At 46.1% G+C, this 18,019-nt stretch overlaps 1 protein-coding gene across 1 annotated transcript in view; it reads left to right on the forward strand.

The window, feature by feature from the left end:
• CATSPERG (cation channel sperm associated auxiliary subunit gamma) overlaps positions 1–8,797 on the forward strand; it is a 30,672-nt gene extending 21,875 nt beyond the window's left edge. The window contains exons 20-30 of the mRNA XM_055554343.1: positions 61–179; positions 322–402; positions 494–550; positions 4,509–4,665; positions 4,827–4,890; positions 5,029–5,124; positions 5,388–5,477; positions 6,849–6,941; positions 7,035–7,134; positions 7,228–7,427; positions 8,496–8,797. Coding sequence (XP_055410318.1) covers positions 61–179; positions 322–402; positions 494–550; positions 4,509–4,665; positions 4,827–4,890; positions 5,029–5,124; positions 5,388–5,477; positions 6,849–6,941; positions 7,035–7,134; positions 7,228–7,427; positions 8,496–8,649 — 1,211 coding nt within the window. The 3' untranslated portion in view covers positions 8,650–8,797. The remainder of the gene's footprint in view (positions 1–60; positions 180–321; positions 403–493; positions 551–4,508; positions 4,666–4,826; positions 4,891–5,028; positions 5,125–5,387; positions 5,478–6,848; positions 6,942–7,034; positions 7,135–7,227; positions 7,428–8,495) is intronic.
• Positions 8,798–18,019: the final 9,222 nt, after the last annotated feature.

The raw sequence follows: 18,019 nt of genomic DNA on the forward strand, positions 1-18,019 counted from the left end.
AGGGGCGGGCTTCGGCTGGGTCACGCCCCCAACCTTAACCCCGCCCTCTGCTCCAAGCAGGCCCCTCCTTCCAGGTGCTGAGCCCGGTGGATCTGGCTGTGGTGCTGGCGGACCCCGACTGCATTGAGGCAATGGTGAAGGAGAAGGTCCTTGTTAATCGCAACTCTGTGCTTTTCTGGGTGAGACCAGGTGGAGAAGAGGCTCTAAGGTGATGGCGGAGCTACTGGGGCAGTGGACCTGTTAGAAGCCCGCGGTTATTTGAACGGTGCCCGGGTCCTCCTGCTGGCCTACTGACCCCTTCATTTCTGCCCCCACGCCCAGGTTACGCTCAGTGATAAAAGGTCTTGCTTTGACCAGGGAATTAGTGGACATCACCTCATGAAGACCTCCATGCTCGTCAATGTGTGTGGTCCAAGCCTGGAGGGCAGGGACGCAGATGAGGGGAAGGACTAAGCTATGGGGTCCCGTCTCATCTTCTGCTCCTACTCCGCAGGTGTTGGGCTCATCTGGGCACTGCTTCCAGAACACGAACCGGGGCCCCCGTATGCAAGTATTGGACTTGGGGTCCTGGGCCCTGTGTTGGGAGGGAAGGGTGTGGGTCAGTCTCAGCAGGGTGGAATCTGAGGGCTTTAGCTGAGAATCCCATGAATGCCTTCCTAATTTTTTCTTTCTCATACATTATCATTTACCCCACCCAGACGCCCCCTCCCTCCTTTAATCCATTCATGTTTTCAGGAAGGGCTGCATTGCATAGATTGTACACAAATTGGTGTGTTCCTTCTGATACTGTTCTTCTAGGGGAAGTTAAGTATCTGTGACACAGGGCTTGTTTTTCCAACTGGTCCAAAGGTTGCACGTGAACAAGCTTGGCTCTCCCTTCATGCCTTGCTCTTCCTTTGCCCTCTCACACGTGCTTTGTTCAAGCCTTTGGGTCCTTGATTCTTCACCTGCTATGGAGGCAGGCGGTGAGGCTCTGAGACATGCAGACATCTGCTCCGAATAATCCTCGGAGCTAACAAGTGGTAGAGGAGGGCTTGTTCTCACCCACTTCCCTGCCCACTCTCCAGGAGACAGACCCTGGTATTTCTCTTTGCTGGGTTAGTATGCGTGCATGCTAAGTCATTTCAGTCATGTCCGATACTTTGCAACCCCATGGACTGTAGCCTGCCAGGCTCCTCTGTTCTTGAGATTCTCCAGGCAAGAACACTGGAGTGGGTTGCCATGCCCTCCTCCAGGGGATCTTCCCAGCCAGCCCAGGGATAGAACCCTTGTCTCTTATGTCACCTGCATTGGTAGGTGGGTTCTTTACCACTAGTGCCACTTGGGAAGCCCGAGTTGCTATGACCCAGGGCAATTTAAAAAAGGGACTTGTAACAGCTCCCAACTCCTTGGATTACATGGGATATTCAGGGTCAAATGCAGGGAAGAGTGACCACAGCCCAATAACTGTTTCCTGCTAAACTTAGTAGTGCACACTATTTTCCTCTTCATCATAACCCCAGAAAGTCAGTTAATATCTCTATTTGGGCCCAGCAGATCCCTTCCAGGAATCTGATCCGCAGCACACTGCAAAAGACTTGGAGACATTCTAAATGTTCATTACTAGGGGAGTGGTTAAATAAAAGGTGGTACATCCATTCAGTGGAAAACTATGCAGCTATTTAAAAAGAACAGGGTGTGTGTGTGTGTCTGTGGGGCGGGTGAACTCCCTGGTGGTCCAGTGGTTAGGAGTCAGTGCTCTCACTCTTGTGGCCTAGGTTCAATCCCTGGTTGGGGAACTAAGATCACACAAGCCTCGTGGCGTGGCAAAAAAAAAAAAAAAAAAAAGAAAAAAACAAGAGCAAGGGGGCAGAGATTGCCACATACTGCAACAGTGTATACTTGATACTGATAACATATATTCATGTTTGCTTTTATTTTCATGAAGAAATTATGGGGAAAAGAGCAAGAAAGTATTCATAATGGTTCCCTACTGGTTGAATGAGCCCTTCCCTGGTGGCTCAGATGGTAAAGAGTCTGCCTGCAGTGCGGGAGACCTGGATTTGATTCCTGGGTCAGGAAGATTGCCTGAAGAAGGAAATGGCAACCCACTCCAGTATTCTTGCCTGGAAAATCCCATGGACAGAGAAGCCTGGCAGGCTACAGTCCATAGTGTCGCAAAGAGTTGGACACAACTGAGCAACTTCACTTTCTTTCTTTCTTTCTTTACTGGTTGAATAGGGAAGAGTCAGGACACTTGGAGGGTAGGAATGGAAGTGAAATTTTCACCATGTATATGTGTGTGTGCCTGTGTGTGTATCCCAATATATATCTACGTATCTATCTGACCATGATACCCGCCTAAAGATTGTTTTTAAAAAGTCAATGATTTTTTAAAAATCATCTACTCTTTTTTTATTGCAGCTTTTTACAAAAAAATATATATATATTTTAATCTTTGGTTGCACTGGGTGCTCCTTGCTATGTGCAGGCTTTCTCTAGTTGCAGCAAGTGGGGGCTACTCTTCACTATGGTGAATGGGCTTCTCATTGGGGTGGCTTCTCATTGCAAGACACAGGCTCTAGGCTTGTGGGCTTCAGTAGTTGCAGCACTTGGGCTCAGTAGTTGTGACTCCCGGGCTCCAGAGCACAGGTTCAATAGTTGTGGCACTTAGGCTTAGTTGCTCCGAGGCTTGTGGGATCTTCCCGAATCAGGGATCGAACCCATGTATCCTGCATTGGCAGGTGGATTCTTCACCACTGAGCCACCAGGGAAGGCCCCAAGATACTGTATGTTAAGAGGTGATGTGCACTAGGAGAAAAAGAAGGAGGCAAGAGGCATAGGTAGGGAAGCCTTTTCCATAGGATGGCTTGGGGAAGACCCAGCTGAGGAGGAAACATTTGAGCAAAGACTTGAAGGAGGAGAAGAAGTGAGCATGCAGTTATGTATCAGAAGGCATGCCAGTGAGAGGGGACAGATAGCAGAGGCCTGGAGATGGGAGTATGTTTCCTGTCTTAGGCTAAAGGAATAGCAAGGAGCAAGCATGGCTGGAGCAGGGTGTACACGGAGGACAGTGTAGAGAGATGAGGTTGAAGAAGTGTTGGGCAGGTCACATGGGAGGCATCTGAGCAGAGAAGTGACTCAAGTTTCACAGAGTCCCTCTGGCTGCAAGTATGGGACAGCCTGGAGGGGAGAGACGGAAGCAGGGAGACCACGGGGAAAAGAAGGTTGGGCCAGCCCAAGTAGAGCAGAAGAGTTGGGGGAAGAGAGTGGCTCTATCTTGAACTCTAGAGACAACAGGATTTCTGAATGGACTGGATGTGGGGTTGAGAGAAAGAGAGGTTTCCAGGAAGAAACCAAGGCTTTTTAGCTTGAACACGGAGGGATGGAGTGGCATGAACAGAGGTGGATTGTGGATAGATTGAATCTGAGAAATCTTCCCACTGATTCAGTGGCTGATAGGTGTTAAGTCTGGCTCAGGCTCAATCTGTGGCCAAAACCCCTCTCCACAGAAGCCAGCAAGCCCAGATTTCAGTCTCTAGATGCCCATGTCCTTCTGACAATGAAATCCTTGAACCCTAACCCCAGAATGGGCCAGGAACCTTTCATTCCCAAGATACTGAACTCCCATCCTGGGCCCTACTTCCCCCACATATCCCATGCTTCCCCCAAGTCTACTGTTTAGGAAATCAGGCTCCACCTCAGCTCTTCATCTTATTTTTTGGCTATGCAGGCTTGTGGGATCTTAGTTCCCCAACCAGGAATTGAACCCAGACCCTTGGCAGTGAAATCAGGGTCCTAACCATTGGACCACCAGGGAATTCCCTCAGCTTCAGCCAATTAAACTCCAACAAGGAGCTGGGACTTCCCTGGTGGCTCAGACTGTAAAGAATCTGCCTGTAATGCAGGAGACCTAGGTTTGATCCCTGAGTTGGGAAGATCCCCTGGAGGGGGAAATCGCAACCCACTGCAGTATTCTTGCCTGGGAAATCCCATGGACAGAAGAGCCTGGCTGGCTAGAGTCCATGTGGTCGCACAGAGTTTGACATGACTGAATGACTAATACACAGAGGAGCTGGCTGCTCCACAGGCGTAGGTGTTAGGGGTTTTGTATGTCTTATTCTGAAGGCAGTTGGTAGCCACCTGACTCAGTTTGAATCCCGGCTCTACCACATTCCCAGCCGTGTGTGTGACTGCGAATAATTAATAAGTGACTTGACTTCTCTGTGCCTCACTTTTGCCATCTCGTTAAATGGAGCTGTTAATGGTCTACATTATGCAAGGTTGTTTTGAGGATTAAACGAACTTGAATATGTAAAGCTCTGCGCAGAATCCTCCATGCCTTGTGCATAGTAAGAGCTATGCAAGCGCTTGCTGTTTTTATTGTTTTAACGGTAATAATAATAACCAGTTTGGCCCTAGTGAGGGTGAGCCTGGCAGGCAGTGGTGGTGTGTGGGGGAGGAGGGGTGTCCCTCCTGCCGGAGCCCCAGAACCAGGCTTTTCTCCTCCCCCCCCCCCCCCACCTCAGAGCAACCTGATGGTGCCAGTGCTTATTGGCTGCCCGCCAGGCAAGCGCCTGGCCTTCGACATCACCTACACGCTGCAGTACAACCGCGTGCAGAACAAACACTACTTCGACTGCGTCAAAGTGGACCCGGAGATGCCCTGCTTTCTCTTCCGGGACAGTGGGTGTCCCGCGCCCTCTCCTTTACCTTCCCTGGCCCTCCCTGCCTGCCCGCTCACTGCTCCCACCCATCCATCCTCTGCTCTTCCTTTGGGTCCTTTCATCTCTCCTCCTTCCCCCCTCTCATTTCTCCTCCCGGCCTCCACCCCTCCGACCCCACAGTCTTCTACCCATTCTTCTTGATCCAAGATTTGGTGACGGGCGATTCTGGCAGTTTTCAGGGCAGGTAAAAGGGGGACCAAGCCAGCGGCTGACGGGAGTGGGCTGGGGGCAAGGGACTGGGGTGGGGGGGGCGCGGAGAAAAGGGGGTGGTAGAGGTGAGGCAGGTCTCCAGACAGCCCCTTCGAACCTCTGCTCCCCATAGCTACGTGCTGAAGGTGGTGGGCGGCGGGCCCACCCTTGACACCATCAAGGAATACAGCGAGGAGGAAATCTACCGCTTCAACAGCCCCCTGGACAAGTAATCCCTGTGGGACCGGGCCCATAATCGGCCCTTCTTCCCCTGCAGGCCCCCTCCAGCTGCCCAGCCACAGACCAAACCTGGGGTGCAAGCCATACCCACAAGGCCCCGCCCACAGCTCAGGCTCCCAGGCTCCTGCAAACTCTAGCCCTACTGTGGCATGAGGCTCCACCCACCCAATCCCCGCCCCCTTCCCCGCCTCCTTTTAGGGCCTCGGTCCGCTGAGGCCCCAGCCCCAACTGAGGTTACCCCTGCCTGCGCAGGACTGGCAGCCTCATCTGGACCACGGAGAACACAACGACCACCGAGGACTTGGCCTTCAACATCATGTCCCACAACAGTTTAGGCATCGAGTGAGTGCCTGGGCCGACTGCAGGCCCCCTTCTCCCCCACCTGCCCACATTCTGTTGGGCCTTTCCATCCATTCTGCCTCCGGAGACTCCTTGGTCCTCAAGCTACACTGTCTTTGTGTTCCTCGAATGAGACTGACTTTGACCTTTATGCAAACTGGACCCTTTGTCCGCAGGACTGGTCCCTCTTAATCTTTCTTCAGGCCTTAGTTCAGATGCCGCTTCCTCCAGGAGGACTTTTCTGACTGTTCTAGGTGGGACAGTTGGCTCTCGCATCCTCCTGCACCTTCCCTATTCTCACTCTGACCCCTCTGAGCTGTCACCATCTCCTGTGGAGTCTGTCTCTCTTATAAATCCAGGTCCAGAATAGATAACATAGTATTTGTTGAATGAGACAATGAACAAATTCATTCATTCTTGGTAGGCATTTATTGACCTTTGAATGGAGGTATCAATGAATGAATAAAACAATGAAGTAATAAGTTAGCATATAGCAGGAATTCCCTGGCGGTCCAGTGGTTAAGACTTTATGCTTCCACTGCTGGAGGCCTGGACTTAATCCCTGGTTGTGGAACTAAGATCCTGCAAGCTGTGTGGCATGGCCAGGAGAGAAAAAAAAATTAGCATATAGGGCCTCAGTAGCTATTTTTTTTTTTAAGTTCTCAAAATTTTTATTATGAACAGAACAGTGACAGAGTATAAGCTTAAAATTGTTGTTGTTTAGTCTATGGGGTCACACAGAGTCAGACACGACTGAAGCGACTTAGCAGCAGCAGCAGCAGTCTATAAGTTGTATCTGACTCTTTGCCACCCCATGGACTGTAGCCTGCCAGGCTCCTCTGTCCATGGAATTTCCCAAGCATAAATAACTATTTTTGATTCAATGAATGAAAGAAAATGATGCCATAAGCAAATAAAGGAAACGAATGAGTGAACAAAGTAGCCGACTTGCACCTAGTCAGTATTCAACCTGCATTTATTGACTATATGAAAAAAGAATGAAGATTCGACTTTGTACCTAGCAGCTGCTCCAGCTCCATTTGTGCCATGAAGGAATAAAGGCTGCAAAGAATAAATGAGGAATTGGCACATGATAGGTATACAATCCATAATCTAGATGAATACATAGTAGCGGAGGAATTGACAACTCCCCTAAAGAAGGGAGGAAAAGAATGGATAAACGAACAGCCTGTCTCCTGGTAGGGGGTCAGTCAGCCTTACCAGCTGAATGAGTGAAGGCGTGAATCAGGGAGGGAGGTAGGGGGTTGCACCGAGTTAGCGCTCATCCAGAATTTGTGGGGTAGAGGGGAAGATCAGGGGCTGTCACGCCCTAGGCATGATTTGTACCACAAGTGCCTGAACTTGCTCCCCCAGATGGCTATGTCTGGAGAACTCACCGTGCCATGACACCATTCCCCACAACATCTTTGCCCCTGAATTCTTCTTCAAGGTGTTGGTGAGCAATAGGTGAGGCACACACACAGCTGAGGTGGGATCGGGGGCTTCCTGGGGGAGGTGCCCACCTCCTCCCCACCCCATCCTGACCCCCATCCCCACCAGAGGTGTGGACGAGAGCACCTATTGCGACTACCAGCTCACCTTTCTGCTGCACATCCATGGGCTCCCGCTCAGTGCCAGGCGGGCCTTCCTCATCCTCCTGGTAAGTGGCTGCCCTGGAGCTGCCCTGCCCGGTGGAGCCCCCCAGCCGCCAACCCAGACCGCCTACCATCGCTTGTTGGCCCATTTCCTGCAGGTGTCAGCCAGCCTGTTTGTCGGCCTGGTGATTCTCTACATCGTCTGCTGCCTTCTGTCGCCCTACATGGTGAAGGTTTGCAATATCCTCCGCTGGAAGATCAACAGCATCATTGGCTTAGAATCTTCTTACACCTACAGCACCCCCTCCGACAGCAGGGCCTTCAGCCGCTCCGGGACCGTGTCTTGGAGGAGCTCCAGGTTAAACTCCAGGGTTGTCTACAAGGGGGCAGAGGAGAACAAGGCTGAAACTTAAGAATGCCTTGAAGAGGAAGTCTACCACCTAAGCCTCTGGCCTGCCCCAGTACCACCCACCCTTGTCTCTTATTTCCTGGGTTGCCTTAGACATGCAACCTATCGCTTGCTCATCCTAGGCCTTTCTCCTTGTTTTGCTTGAATTTTCACTTTGCATTTCAGCATCAGCTATGGAACCTTGTAAGGACTCATGTTCAGTTAGTTTGTACCACCCAGCTGCATAGGTTATTAAAATATCAAAATCCTCCTGTGCCCAGCTGGTATATAGTGGCTTCTCTGTATGCCTTCTGGCTCAACCCCTCCCTAGAGTGCCCCAGACCTCCCTACAGTCCAGCAGGGTCCTCTGTGACCCAGGCCCATTGCCATGGCCTGCAGTCTGTTCTGATCAGTCAGTGCCTAGGTTTAAAACTAATTGTGAAAGATTTTGAAAGGCAACACCTATCTACTGTCTAGTTTAAAGAAGGGTCTCTGGGGAGGTTTAGATTTTTGTTTTAGTTGCAAGTAGCAAAAATTTCTGTGGTCCACATGGAAATGGTAATTTATGGACTTTTTAATACAGGCTCCAGGTACAGCTTGATCCAGAAGCTTCAACATCCATAGAATTCTGGCTCCATTTCTCTAGCCTTCCCTGTCCTGCCCTCATCTGAGGGTGGTCTCTGATCTCAGGCCAGTGCATCTCACAGTCTGAGGCAGCGCATCTATATGGTTTATTATCTAGAGAAAAAAAGGGGCTAGAGTCCAACATTCCCAGGCAAAAGTCCTATTGGTCACTCTGATTGGATGGGGTTGAATCATAAACTCAATACTTTGCCACTCACTCTGCCAGACGGATGAGACCTTACTTGGCTTAAGCCCTTCAGAACCCACCCCTGGAGCTGAGGGCTGTCAATCCCATCCTAATCTCTTGCTTATGTGTGGGGAAGAGACTTTCTTGTAAGGAACATGTGTGTCAAGAAGGGAAAAAGGAGGATTTCCCTGGTGGTCCAGTGGTTAAGAATCCATCTGCCAATGCAGGGGACATGGGTTCCATCCCTGGTCCAGGAAGATCCCACATACCTTGGGGCAACTAAGCCCATGCACTCCAACTATTGAGCCCCCGCACTCTAGAACCCGGGAGCTGCAACTTCCGAGCCCATGCACCACAACTACCGGAGCCCAGACGCTCTAGAGCCCGTGCTCTGCAGCAAGAGAAGCTACTGCAAAGAAAAGCCTGCATGCCACAAAAAGAGCGTATCCTCCACTTGCCACAACTAGAGAAAACCCACACCCAGCAACAAAACCCCAGCACAGCCAATAAATAAAAATAAAAAAGAAGGGAAACGGAGACCAAAAGTCAAAAAGCAAATGTGCCCATGTCCTCCACTTCATGTCCACCCAGTAGGCTCCACTCTAGCCCCTCCCCAGAGGTCTTGGATGGAGTGACTGTGCAAGTCCTCTGACCAGCCCCTCCACTCCTTCGCTATAGAAGCAGAGCCCCAGGGGACACACCCTCTGAGGGGTCACCAGGGCAGACAGCTGAACCAGCTTGTCCATGTTGAGGCAGCATAGCTCCAGAGCAGGCAAGGCCATTGAGGTCACATTATAGAGTTTGGGAATCATCAGAGGAGCATTCGGAGTGGAGAAACTGAAGGACATGGTCAGATGTAGAAGGATGCTCTGGCTGCCCTGTGGAGGACAGCTCAGCTCTCAAGGCAGCAGGCCAGGGACTGGTGCAGGAGGGGACGGTGCTGGACCAAAGCCTGATGTAGGAAGGAGGAGAGGGGGCAGGCAGGAGGGATGCTCACGAAGTCTAGTGAACAGGCTGTGAGGCTGGCAGGCCATGGAAGGGGAGTGGGTGCTTTTAGGAAAAGGTCCAGGCCTCTACCCTGGGGACTGGGGGACAAAGAGGCTATTCCTGAGATGAAAATTGAGGAAAAGGAACAGGTTAGGGGGAGACACTAAGACCATATGGGGTCACAGTAGGTGTGGGAGGTCCCAGAGACTTCTAAAGGAGTCTATTCAAGAGGCTGCGGGAACCTCAGGTCTGGGGTTCCGCAGGGAGGTCAGCGATGGCCAGGCAATATGCACAATAATCAAAGGTACAGATTTATCAACAAAATTTATTGCACTAATGCAAATTAAGGAGAATGTGACGAGACAACATCCTATTTTGACCTAAGTCCATTTGAACTGCTGTAACGGAAGACCATAGACTAGTTCAGTTCAGTTCAGTTGCTCAGTCATGTCCGACTCCTTGCGGCCCCATGAATCACAGCATGCCAGGCCTCCCTGTCCATCACCAACTCCCGGAGTTCACCCAGACTCATGTCCATCGAGTCAGTGATGCCATCCAGCCATCTCATCCTCTGTCGTCCCCTTCTCCTCCTGCCCCCAATCCCTCCCAGCATCAGAGTCTTTTCCAATGAGTCAACTCTTCTCAGGGGGTGGCCAAAGTACTGGAGTCTCAGCTTCAGCATCATTCCTTCTAAAGAAATCCCAGGGCTGATCTCCTTCAGAATGGACTGGTTGGATCTCCTTGCAGTCCAAGGGACTCTCAAGAGTCTTCTCCAACACCACAGTTCAAAAGCATCAATTCTTCAGCGCTTAGCCTTCTTCACAGTCCAACTCTTACATCCATACATGACCACAGGAAAAACCATAGCCTTGACTAGATGAACCTTTGTTGGCAAAGTAATGTCTCTGCTTTTGAATATGCTATCTAGGTTGGTCATAACTTTCCTTCCAAGGAGTAAGTGACTTTTAATTTCATGGCTGCAATCACCATCTGCAGTGATTTTGGAGCCCAGAAAAATAAAGTCTGACACCGTTTCCACTGTTTCCCCATTTATTTCCCATGAAGTGATGGGACCGGATGCCGTGATCTTCATTTTCTGAATGTTGAGCTTTAAGCCAACTTTTTCACTCTCCTCTTTCACCTTCATCAAGAGGCTTTTTAGTTCCTCTTCACTTTCTTCCATAAGGGTGGTGTCATCTGCATATCTGAGGTTATTGATATTTCTCCTGGCAATCTTGATTCCAGCTTGTGCTTCCTCCAGCCCAGCATTTCTCATGATGTACTCTGCATAGAAGTTAAATATGCAGGGTGACAATATACAGCCTTGACGTACTCCTTTTCCTATTTGGAACCAGTCTGTTGTTCCATGTCCAGTTCTAACTGTTGCTTCCTGACCTGCATACAAATTTCTCAAGAGGCAGATCAGGTGGTCTGGTATTCCCATCTCTTTCAGAATTTTCCACAGTTTATTGTGATCCACACAGTCAAAGGCTTTGGCATAGTCAATAAAGCAGAAACAGATGTTTTTCTGGAACTCTCTTGCTTTTTCCATGATCCAGCAGATGTTGGCAATTTGATCTCTGTTTCCTCTGCCTTTTCTAAAACCAGTTTGAACATAAGGACGTTCACGGTTCACATATTGCTTAAGCCTGGCTTGGAGAATTTTGAGCATTACTTGGCTTACAAATAATGGAAATTTATTTCTCATACTGCTGGAGGCTGGGAAGTCCCACATTAAGGTGCGGGCAGATGTGGCATCTTGTGAGAACCTGCTTCCTGGTTCATGGGTGACCATCTTTTTACTGTGTCCTCGTGGTAGCCACCAGGGCTTCCCTGGTGCTCAGTGGTAAAGAACATGCAAGCCAATGCAGGAGAGGTGGGTTCAGTCCCTGGGTTGGGAAGATCCCCTAGAGAAGGAAATGGCAACCCACTCCAGTATTCTTGCTTGCAGAATCCTCATGGACAGAGGAGCCTGGAGGGCTACAGTCCATGGGGTTGCAAAGAGTCAAACATGACTGAGAAACTAAACCACAGTGACAACACATGGCAGAAAGGATGAGGAATGTGACTGGGGCCTCTTTTATAAAAGATTAATCTCATTTACAAGGGTCCTGCCCCCACAGTCTAATCCCCTCCTGATACAGTGACGTTGGGGGTTAGGTTTCAACATAGGAATTTGTGTGGAACTCAAACTTTCCGTCTATAGCAGATCCCTTTTCTTAGATTAGCAATCTAAGAAAATCTTCATGATGTTCTATAAGGAAAATTCTACCATTATCCCCATTTCATAGATGAAGAAACAGAGGCTCAGATGTGCCACCTGTATGATTACATGAATGTCGCTTCAGTCGTGTCCGACTCTGTGCGACCCCATAGATGGCAGCCCACCAGGCTCCCCCGTCCCTGGGATTCTCCAGGCAAGAACACTGGAGTGGGTTGCCAGGTATCTGCAAAAGCTTTTTCTAAAATTCAACATCCATTTCTTGTATTAACCCTAAATCAGATAGAAATAGAAGGAAGCTGAGCAAGATTATCAAATTACCTGATTACTAAAGACAGATGGCATATGGCAGATGGCAATTAAATGCCAAAGCCATTTTCAATAAAATTTTATAGGCAGAGTCCACATACATGAAAAACAGCTAATAAACATGTTCAGTTAAGTTAAAGTACACAAAATCAACACAAAAATCGGTTGCATTTCTATACACAAGCAATGAATAATCTGAAAAAATTAAAAAAAAAACAATCCTACTTACAACAAAAAGAATAAAATATTTAAGAATAAATTTATACAAGGAGGAAAAAGACTTGTGTACTGAAAACTACAAAATATTGCTGAAAGGAATTAAAGACCTAAATAAATGGAGAGACATCCCATGTTCATGAATTAACATTGTTGGCAATACCATCTGTATTAGTTTGCTAGGGCTGCCGTAACAAAACACCTTTTAAGACCTTTTATGATTGGTTTCTGAGGCCTCTCTTCTTGGCTTGCTGATGACTGCCCTCTGGTGGTGTCCTCACAGTCTTTCCTCTGTGTGGTCACGTCACTGATATCTCTTCGTGTGTCCAAATGTACTCCTCTTATAAAGACACCTTTCAGATTGGATTAGGGACCACTGGGCCTTGTTTTAAAATAATCACCTTTTAAAATATGTATTTCAGGTCTTAGTTGCAGCAGGGGGTCTCTCTAGTTGTGGCACCCAGGCTGAGTTGCCACCCAGAATGTGGAATCTTAGTTCCCTGTGTTCGTCGTTCAGTCGTGTCCAACTCTGCAACCACATGGCTGTCGCCCACCAGGTTCCTCTGTCCATGGAATTTCCCAGTCAAGAATACTGGAGTGTGTTTCTATTTCTTCCTCCAGGGGATCTTCCTGACCCAGGTATTGAACCTGGGTTTACCCATGTCTCAGGTAGATTCTTTACCATCTGAGCCACCAGGAAAGCCCCTGACCAGGGATCAAACCCATGTCCCCATGCTTTGCAAGGCAGATTCTTGACCACTGGACCACCAGGGAAGTCCTGAAAATAATCTCCTTTTAAAAGGTTTTTTACCTAGATAGCATATTAAAAAGCAGAGATATTACTTTGCCAACAAAGGTCCATCTAGTCAAGGCTGTGGTTTTTCCAGTGGTCATGTATGGATGTGAAAGTTGGACTGTGAAGAAAGCTGAGCACCGAAAAATTAATGATTTTGAACTGTGGTGTTGAAGAAGACTCTTGAGAGTCCCTTGGACTGCAAGGAGATCCAGCCAGTCCATTCTGAAGGAGATCAGTCCTAGGTGTTCATTGGAAGGACTGATGCTAAAGCTGAAACTCCAATACTTTGGCCACCTCATGCAAAGAGTTGACTCATTGGAAAAGACTCTGATGCTGGGAGGGATTGGGGGCAGGAGGAGAAGGGGACGACAGAAGATGAGATGGCTGGATGGCATCACCGACTCAACGGACATGAGTTTGAGTGAACTCCGGGAGTTGGTGATGGACAGGGAGGCCTGGCGTGCTGTGATTCATGGGGTCGCAAAGAGTTGGACATGACTGAGCGACTGAGCGACTGAACTGAACTGATCTCCAAATACAGTCCTGTTCTGAGGTCCTGAGGGTTAGGGCTTCAACATATACATTTTAGGGGAATACCATTTAGTCCATAACATGACCCATAGTGCTATACAGATTCAGTGCAATCTCTATCAAAATCCCAGCCATTTTGAACATCTTAAAACTCATATGTAATTGCAAGGGACTCCAAGTAGCCACCTTGAAACAGAAGAACAAAATTGGAGAACTCATACTTTCTGTTTCAAAATTGCAAAGCTACAGTAATCAAAACAGTGTCTGACTGGCATAAAGACAGACATACAGACCAGAGCTCAAAATAAACCCTCACATATAGTCAACTGATATTTGATCAGGTGTCAAGACCCATCCAAGGAGAAAGGACACTCTTAACAACAAATGGTACTTGGAAAACTTGATGTCCACATGCAAAGGGAAAAAGTATGCCCTTATCTTATGCCAGGTACAAAAATTAACCAAAATCAGACCAGATTTCTAAATTTAAGGGACTTCCCTGGTGGTCCAGTGCTTAGGACTCCCCACTCTGAATGAAGGGAGCCTAGGTTTGATCCCTGGTCAGGGAACTAGATCCCACATGATGCAACTAAGACCCAGTAGAGCCAAATAGATAAACAATTTTTTTTAAAAAGATGAAAAAACAATGCTTTTAAAACAAGATTTCTAAATTTAAGAATTAAAACTACTGGGAATTCCCTGGTGATCCAGTGGTTAAGACTCAGCACTTTCACTGCCGTCGCCTGGGTTCAATCCCTGATCAAGAAACTAAGATCCCACAAGGAATGCAGGGTGGGAAAAAAAGTTAAAACTATATAAAAAAATAGGGGGAAATCTTTGATATGTCAATGGTTTCTTAAGTATGATGTCAAAAGTACAAGCAACATAAATTGAATCTCATCAAAATTTAGAACTTTTGTGAATCAAAGGATACGATCAAGACCAAAAAACCCAACCCATAGAATAGGAGAAAATATTTGTAAATCATGTATCTGATCAAGACTACAATATAGAAAATGAAAAACTTCTGTAACCATAAGCAATTCAATTAAAAATGGCAAAAGACTTGAATAGAGATTTTTCCAAAAAAGATATGTAAAATAACCAATAACACATGAAAAGATCATTAATTTTTTAATGAAAAGATCATTAATTTTTTTAATGAAAAGATCATTAAAAGCACATTCTACATCATTAATTATCAGGGAAAGTCAAGTCAAAACCATAGTGAGATATCCCTTCATACCTATTAGGATGGTTATAATAATTAAAAAATCACAACAGATACAGCTATTGGCAAGGATATTGAGAAACTGGAACCCTTGTATATTGCTGGTGGAAATGTAAAATCGCTTAGATGCTGTGGAAAAGAGTTTGGGGTTCCTCAAAATGATTACCCTAGACTTACTGAGTCATTCAGCAGATCCATTTCTGGATATACAACCCAAAAGAATTGAAAATATGTTCTCAAACAAGTACATGTACATGCATGTTCATATCAGCACTATTCACAAAGTCAAAAGCTAAAAACAGCCCAAATGTTCATCAACAGATGAACTGATAAGCAAATGTATATCCATACAGTGGAGTATTTATTATTCAACCATAAAAAGGAATGAAGTATTGATATATTCTGCAACATCTATTAAGGTCGAAACCATAATGGTTTTTGTGAAAGAAGCCAGACATCTAAGGTCATGTATTTTAAGATACCGTTTATATGAAATACCTAGAATAGGCAAATACACAGAGACAGAATGCAGACTGATCATTACCAGCGGTGAGGAAAAAGTAGGGAATGGAAAACAACAGCTTAAGGGGAATGGGGTTTCTTTCTGTGATGATGAAAATGTTTTGGAGGTAGATAGAGATATTTTTTTTTTAGAGGTGGTATTTGCACAACATTGTGGATATAATTAAGTGACACTGAATTGTTCAGTTTAAGATGATTAATTTTATGTCAGTTTCACCTCAACATCAAATATATATGTATACATACATAAAATGTATACAAAAAACAGTATGATATTTACCAAGAATAAATATTTAAAAAGCAGTATGGGGCTTCCCTGGTGGTCTCGCGGTTAAGAATCCACCCAACAATGCAGGGGATCCAGAAATATCCCACATGCCACAGAGCAACTAAGCCCATGTACCACAGCTACTGAGGCAGCACCCTAGAGCTCTCGAATCACAGCTACTGAGGCCATGCGATGTAACTACTGAAGCCCGGGTGTCCTGGATCCTGTGCTCTGCAACAACAGAAGCCATTGCAATGAGTAAAGTAAAGTAAAGTCGCTCAGTCGTGTCTGACTCTTTGCGACCCCATGGACTGTAGCCCACCAGGCTCCTCCATCCATGGAATTTTCTAGGCAAGAGTACTGGAGTGGGTTGCCATTTCCTTCTCCAGGGGATCTTCCCGACCCAGGGATTGGACCGGGGTCTCCCGCATTGGGGGTAGATGCTTTACTGTCTGAGCCACCAGGGAATCAATCATTGCAATGAGAAGCCTGTGCGTTTCAACAAAGAGTAGCCCCTGCTCGCCACAACTACAGAAAACCCACACAGAGCAATGAAGAAAAACAAACAGACCAACAAAAAGACAATATGGTATTTATGAAGAATAACTATAGACCGATAGAATATAATGAACGACTTGACATGTCTGATTACTGAAGAGATTTAATATAAGATATAAATGCTTTTCATATTGGTGAGAAAGTGATAGCTTATTTAATAAGTGGTTCTGAAAAAAATTGCCTGTGAGGATGATATCAAATTTAGATTTCATAACATATGCAAAAATTAATTCAAGTATAATAAAAATTACATGTGGAAAACACAAATACTTTACCAAAAAGTTTTGGAGAATATTTGTTTTACTCTGACATGGCCAGGACTTCTTAAGCAAAATAGAAAATACAGAAGTCACAAAGGGAAAAAACAAGTCATAAAGGGAAAGTTTCATAAATTTGACTGTGTAAAAATGAAAACTCTGCATGGCAAAAGATGGATAAATAAAATATATATATATGCAGAAAATAAACAATAGGCCAAAGGAAATAGTTGCAACATATATGATAAAATGTTTTATCTCCAATAAGCAGAAGGGATTATAAATTTTTAGAAAAATGCAATAATCCTGCAGAAAATTTTAGAGAAGAGGAAATTGAAATGTTTAATAAATGAAGGAAAGGGTCTCAACCTTATTAGTACAGAAATCCAAACTAAAGCAACAACAACAGCAATAAAAAAAAACTAGTGCTTGTCCGGTAATAGACTGGTAAAAAAACAAAGGAAAAAAAAAAAAAAAAAGCCCAGTAGCAGTGATACCATCAGCATCTTCATTGCTAGTGGAACTGTGAACTGCTACAACTTTGAAAAGCAGTCTTATGATGTCTATTAAAATGAAAAATACACCTATCTCAACTCAGTAATCTTAATTCCTAGGATCTGTCCCTTAGCACTAAAATAAATGTATTTAAACAAATGCATGTAAAACTCTTTAAAAAAGCAAAAACCTGCCCACCCATTTTATTGAGAAATAATTCACATACATCCCTGTACGTTTAAGGCATACAGCATGATGGTTTGATATGCATATAATGTGAAACGATGACCACAATAGGTCCAGCTAACACCCATCTTCTCATATAGATGTGAGGTAGGAGACAGTGGGCCTCTGGGTCTGACAGCTGGTATTTGTCAAGTGGACTAAAATTCAAGCTTTGTTCTCACCCAGACACTCCAAGGACAAAGCTAGTGGCAAAAGCTGAGCTTTGCTAAAGCAAAGAGACAAGGTGGCACTCCTGAGGTCGAAAAAGACTTCCCTGTTCACACATGCGCAGGAAGACTTCTTGGGGGTCAAAAAGGAAGGGGGCTCCATCCCACAATAAGGACATGCACCCACAGGCCTCTGTGGTGGGATCCATCTTAGAAAAAAGTTGCGCAGGCATCTTGGGGAGGGTCCAAGGACTAGTGAGATGTGAAGAAAGAAATAAGATAATTGGCTAAAGGTAAACAAGGTCGGATAAGACTGAGAGACTCAACCAAACTGAAACAAAGACCGGAAAGGACTGTCTTATATAATGATTTACGTTACCTCTTTACTGTGCTCCTTCTCATTCAGGACACCCACACTCCTCCCTCTAGCTTCTGGCTTCAGACTTACTGCACTCCTCGCATTAGAGAGGATGCCCATACCATTTCTCCTCAGGTACGTATCTCTGCCTTGTTGTTTAGTCACTAAGTCATGTCTGACTCTTTGCGATCCCATGGACTGCAGCACGCAAGGCTTCCTGTCCTTCATCATCTCCCTGAGTTTGCTCAAACTCATGTCCACTGTGTCAGTGATGCCATCCAACCAGCTCATCCTCTGTCACCCCCTTATCCTCCTGTCTTCAATCTTTCCCAGCATCAGGGTCTTTTCCAATGATTCAGCTCTTCGCATCAGGTGGCCAAAGTATTGGAGCTTCAGCTTCAGCATCAGTTCTTCCAATGAATATTCAGGGTTGATTTCCTTTAGGACTGACTGGTTTGATCTCGCAGTCTAAGGGATTCTCCAGAGTCTTCTCCCACACCACAATTCAAAACCATCGATTCTTCAAGGCTCAACCATTTTTATGGTACAACTCTCACATTAGTGCATGACTACTGGAAAAACCATAGCTTTGACTACACAGATCTTTGTC

Source organism: Bubalus kerabau, chromosome 17 (assembly GCF_029407905.1).
Source record: "Bubalus kerabau isolate K-KA32 ecotype Philippines breed swamp buffalo chromosome 17, PCC_UOA_SB_1v2, whole genome shotgun sequence".
Taxonomy (NCBI): domain Eukaryota; kingdom Metazoa; phylum Chordata; class Mammalia; order Artiodactyla; family Bovidae; genus Bubalus; species Bubalus kerabau.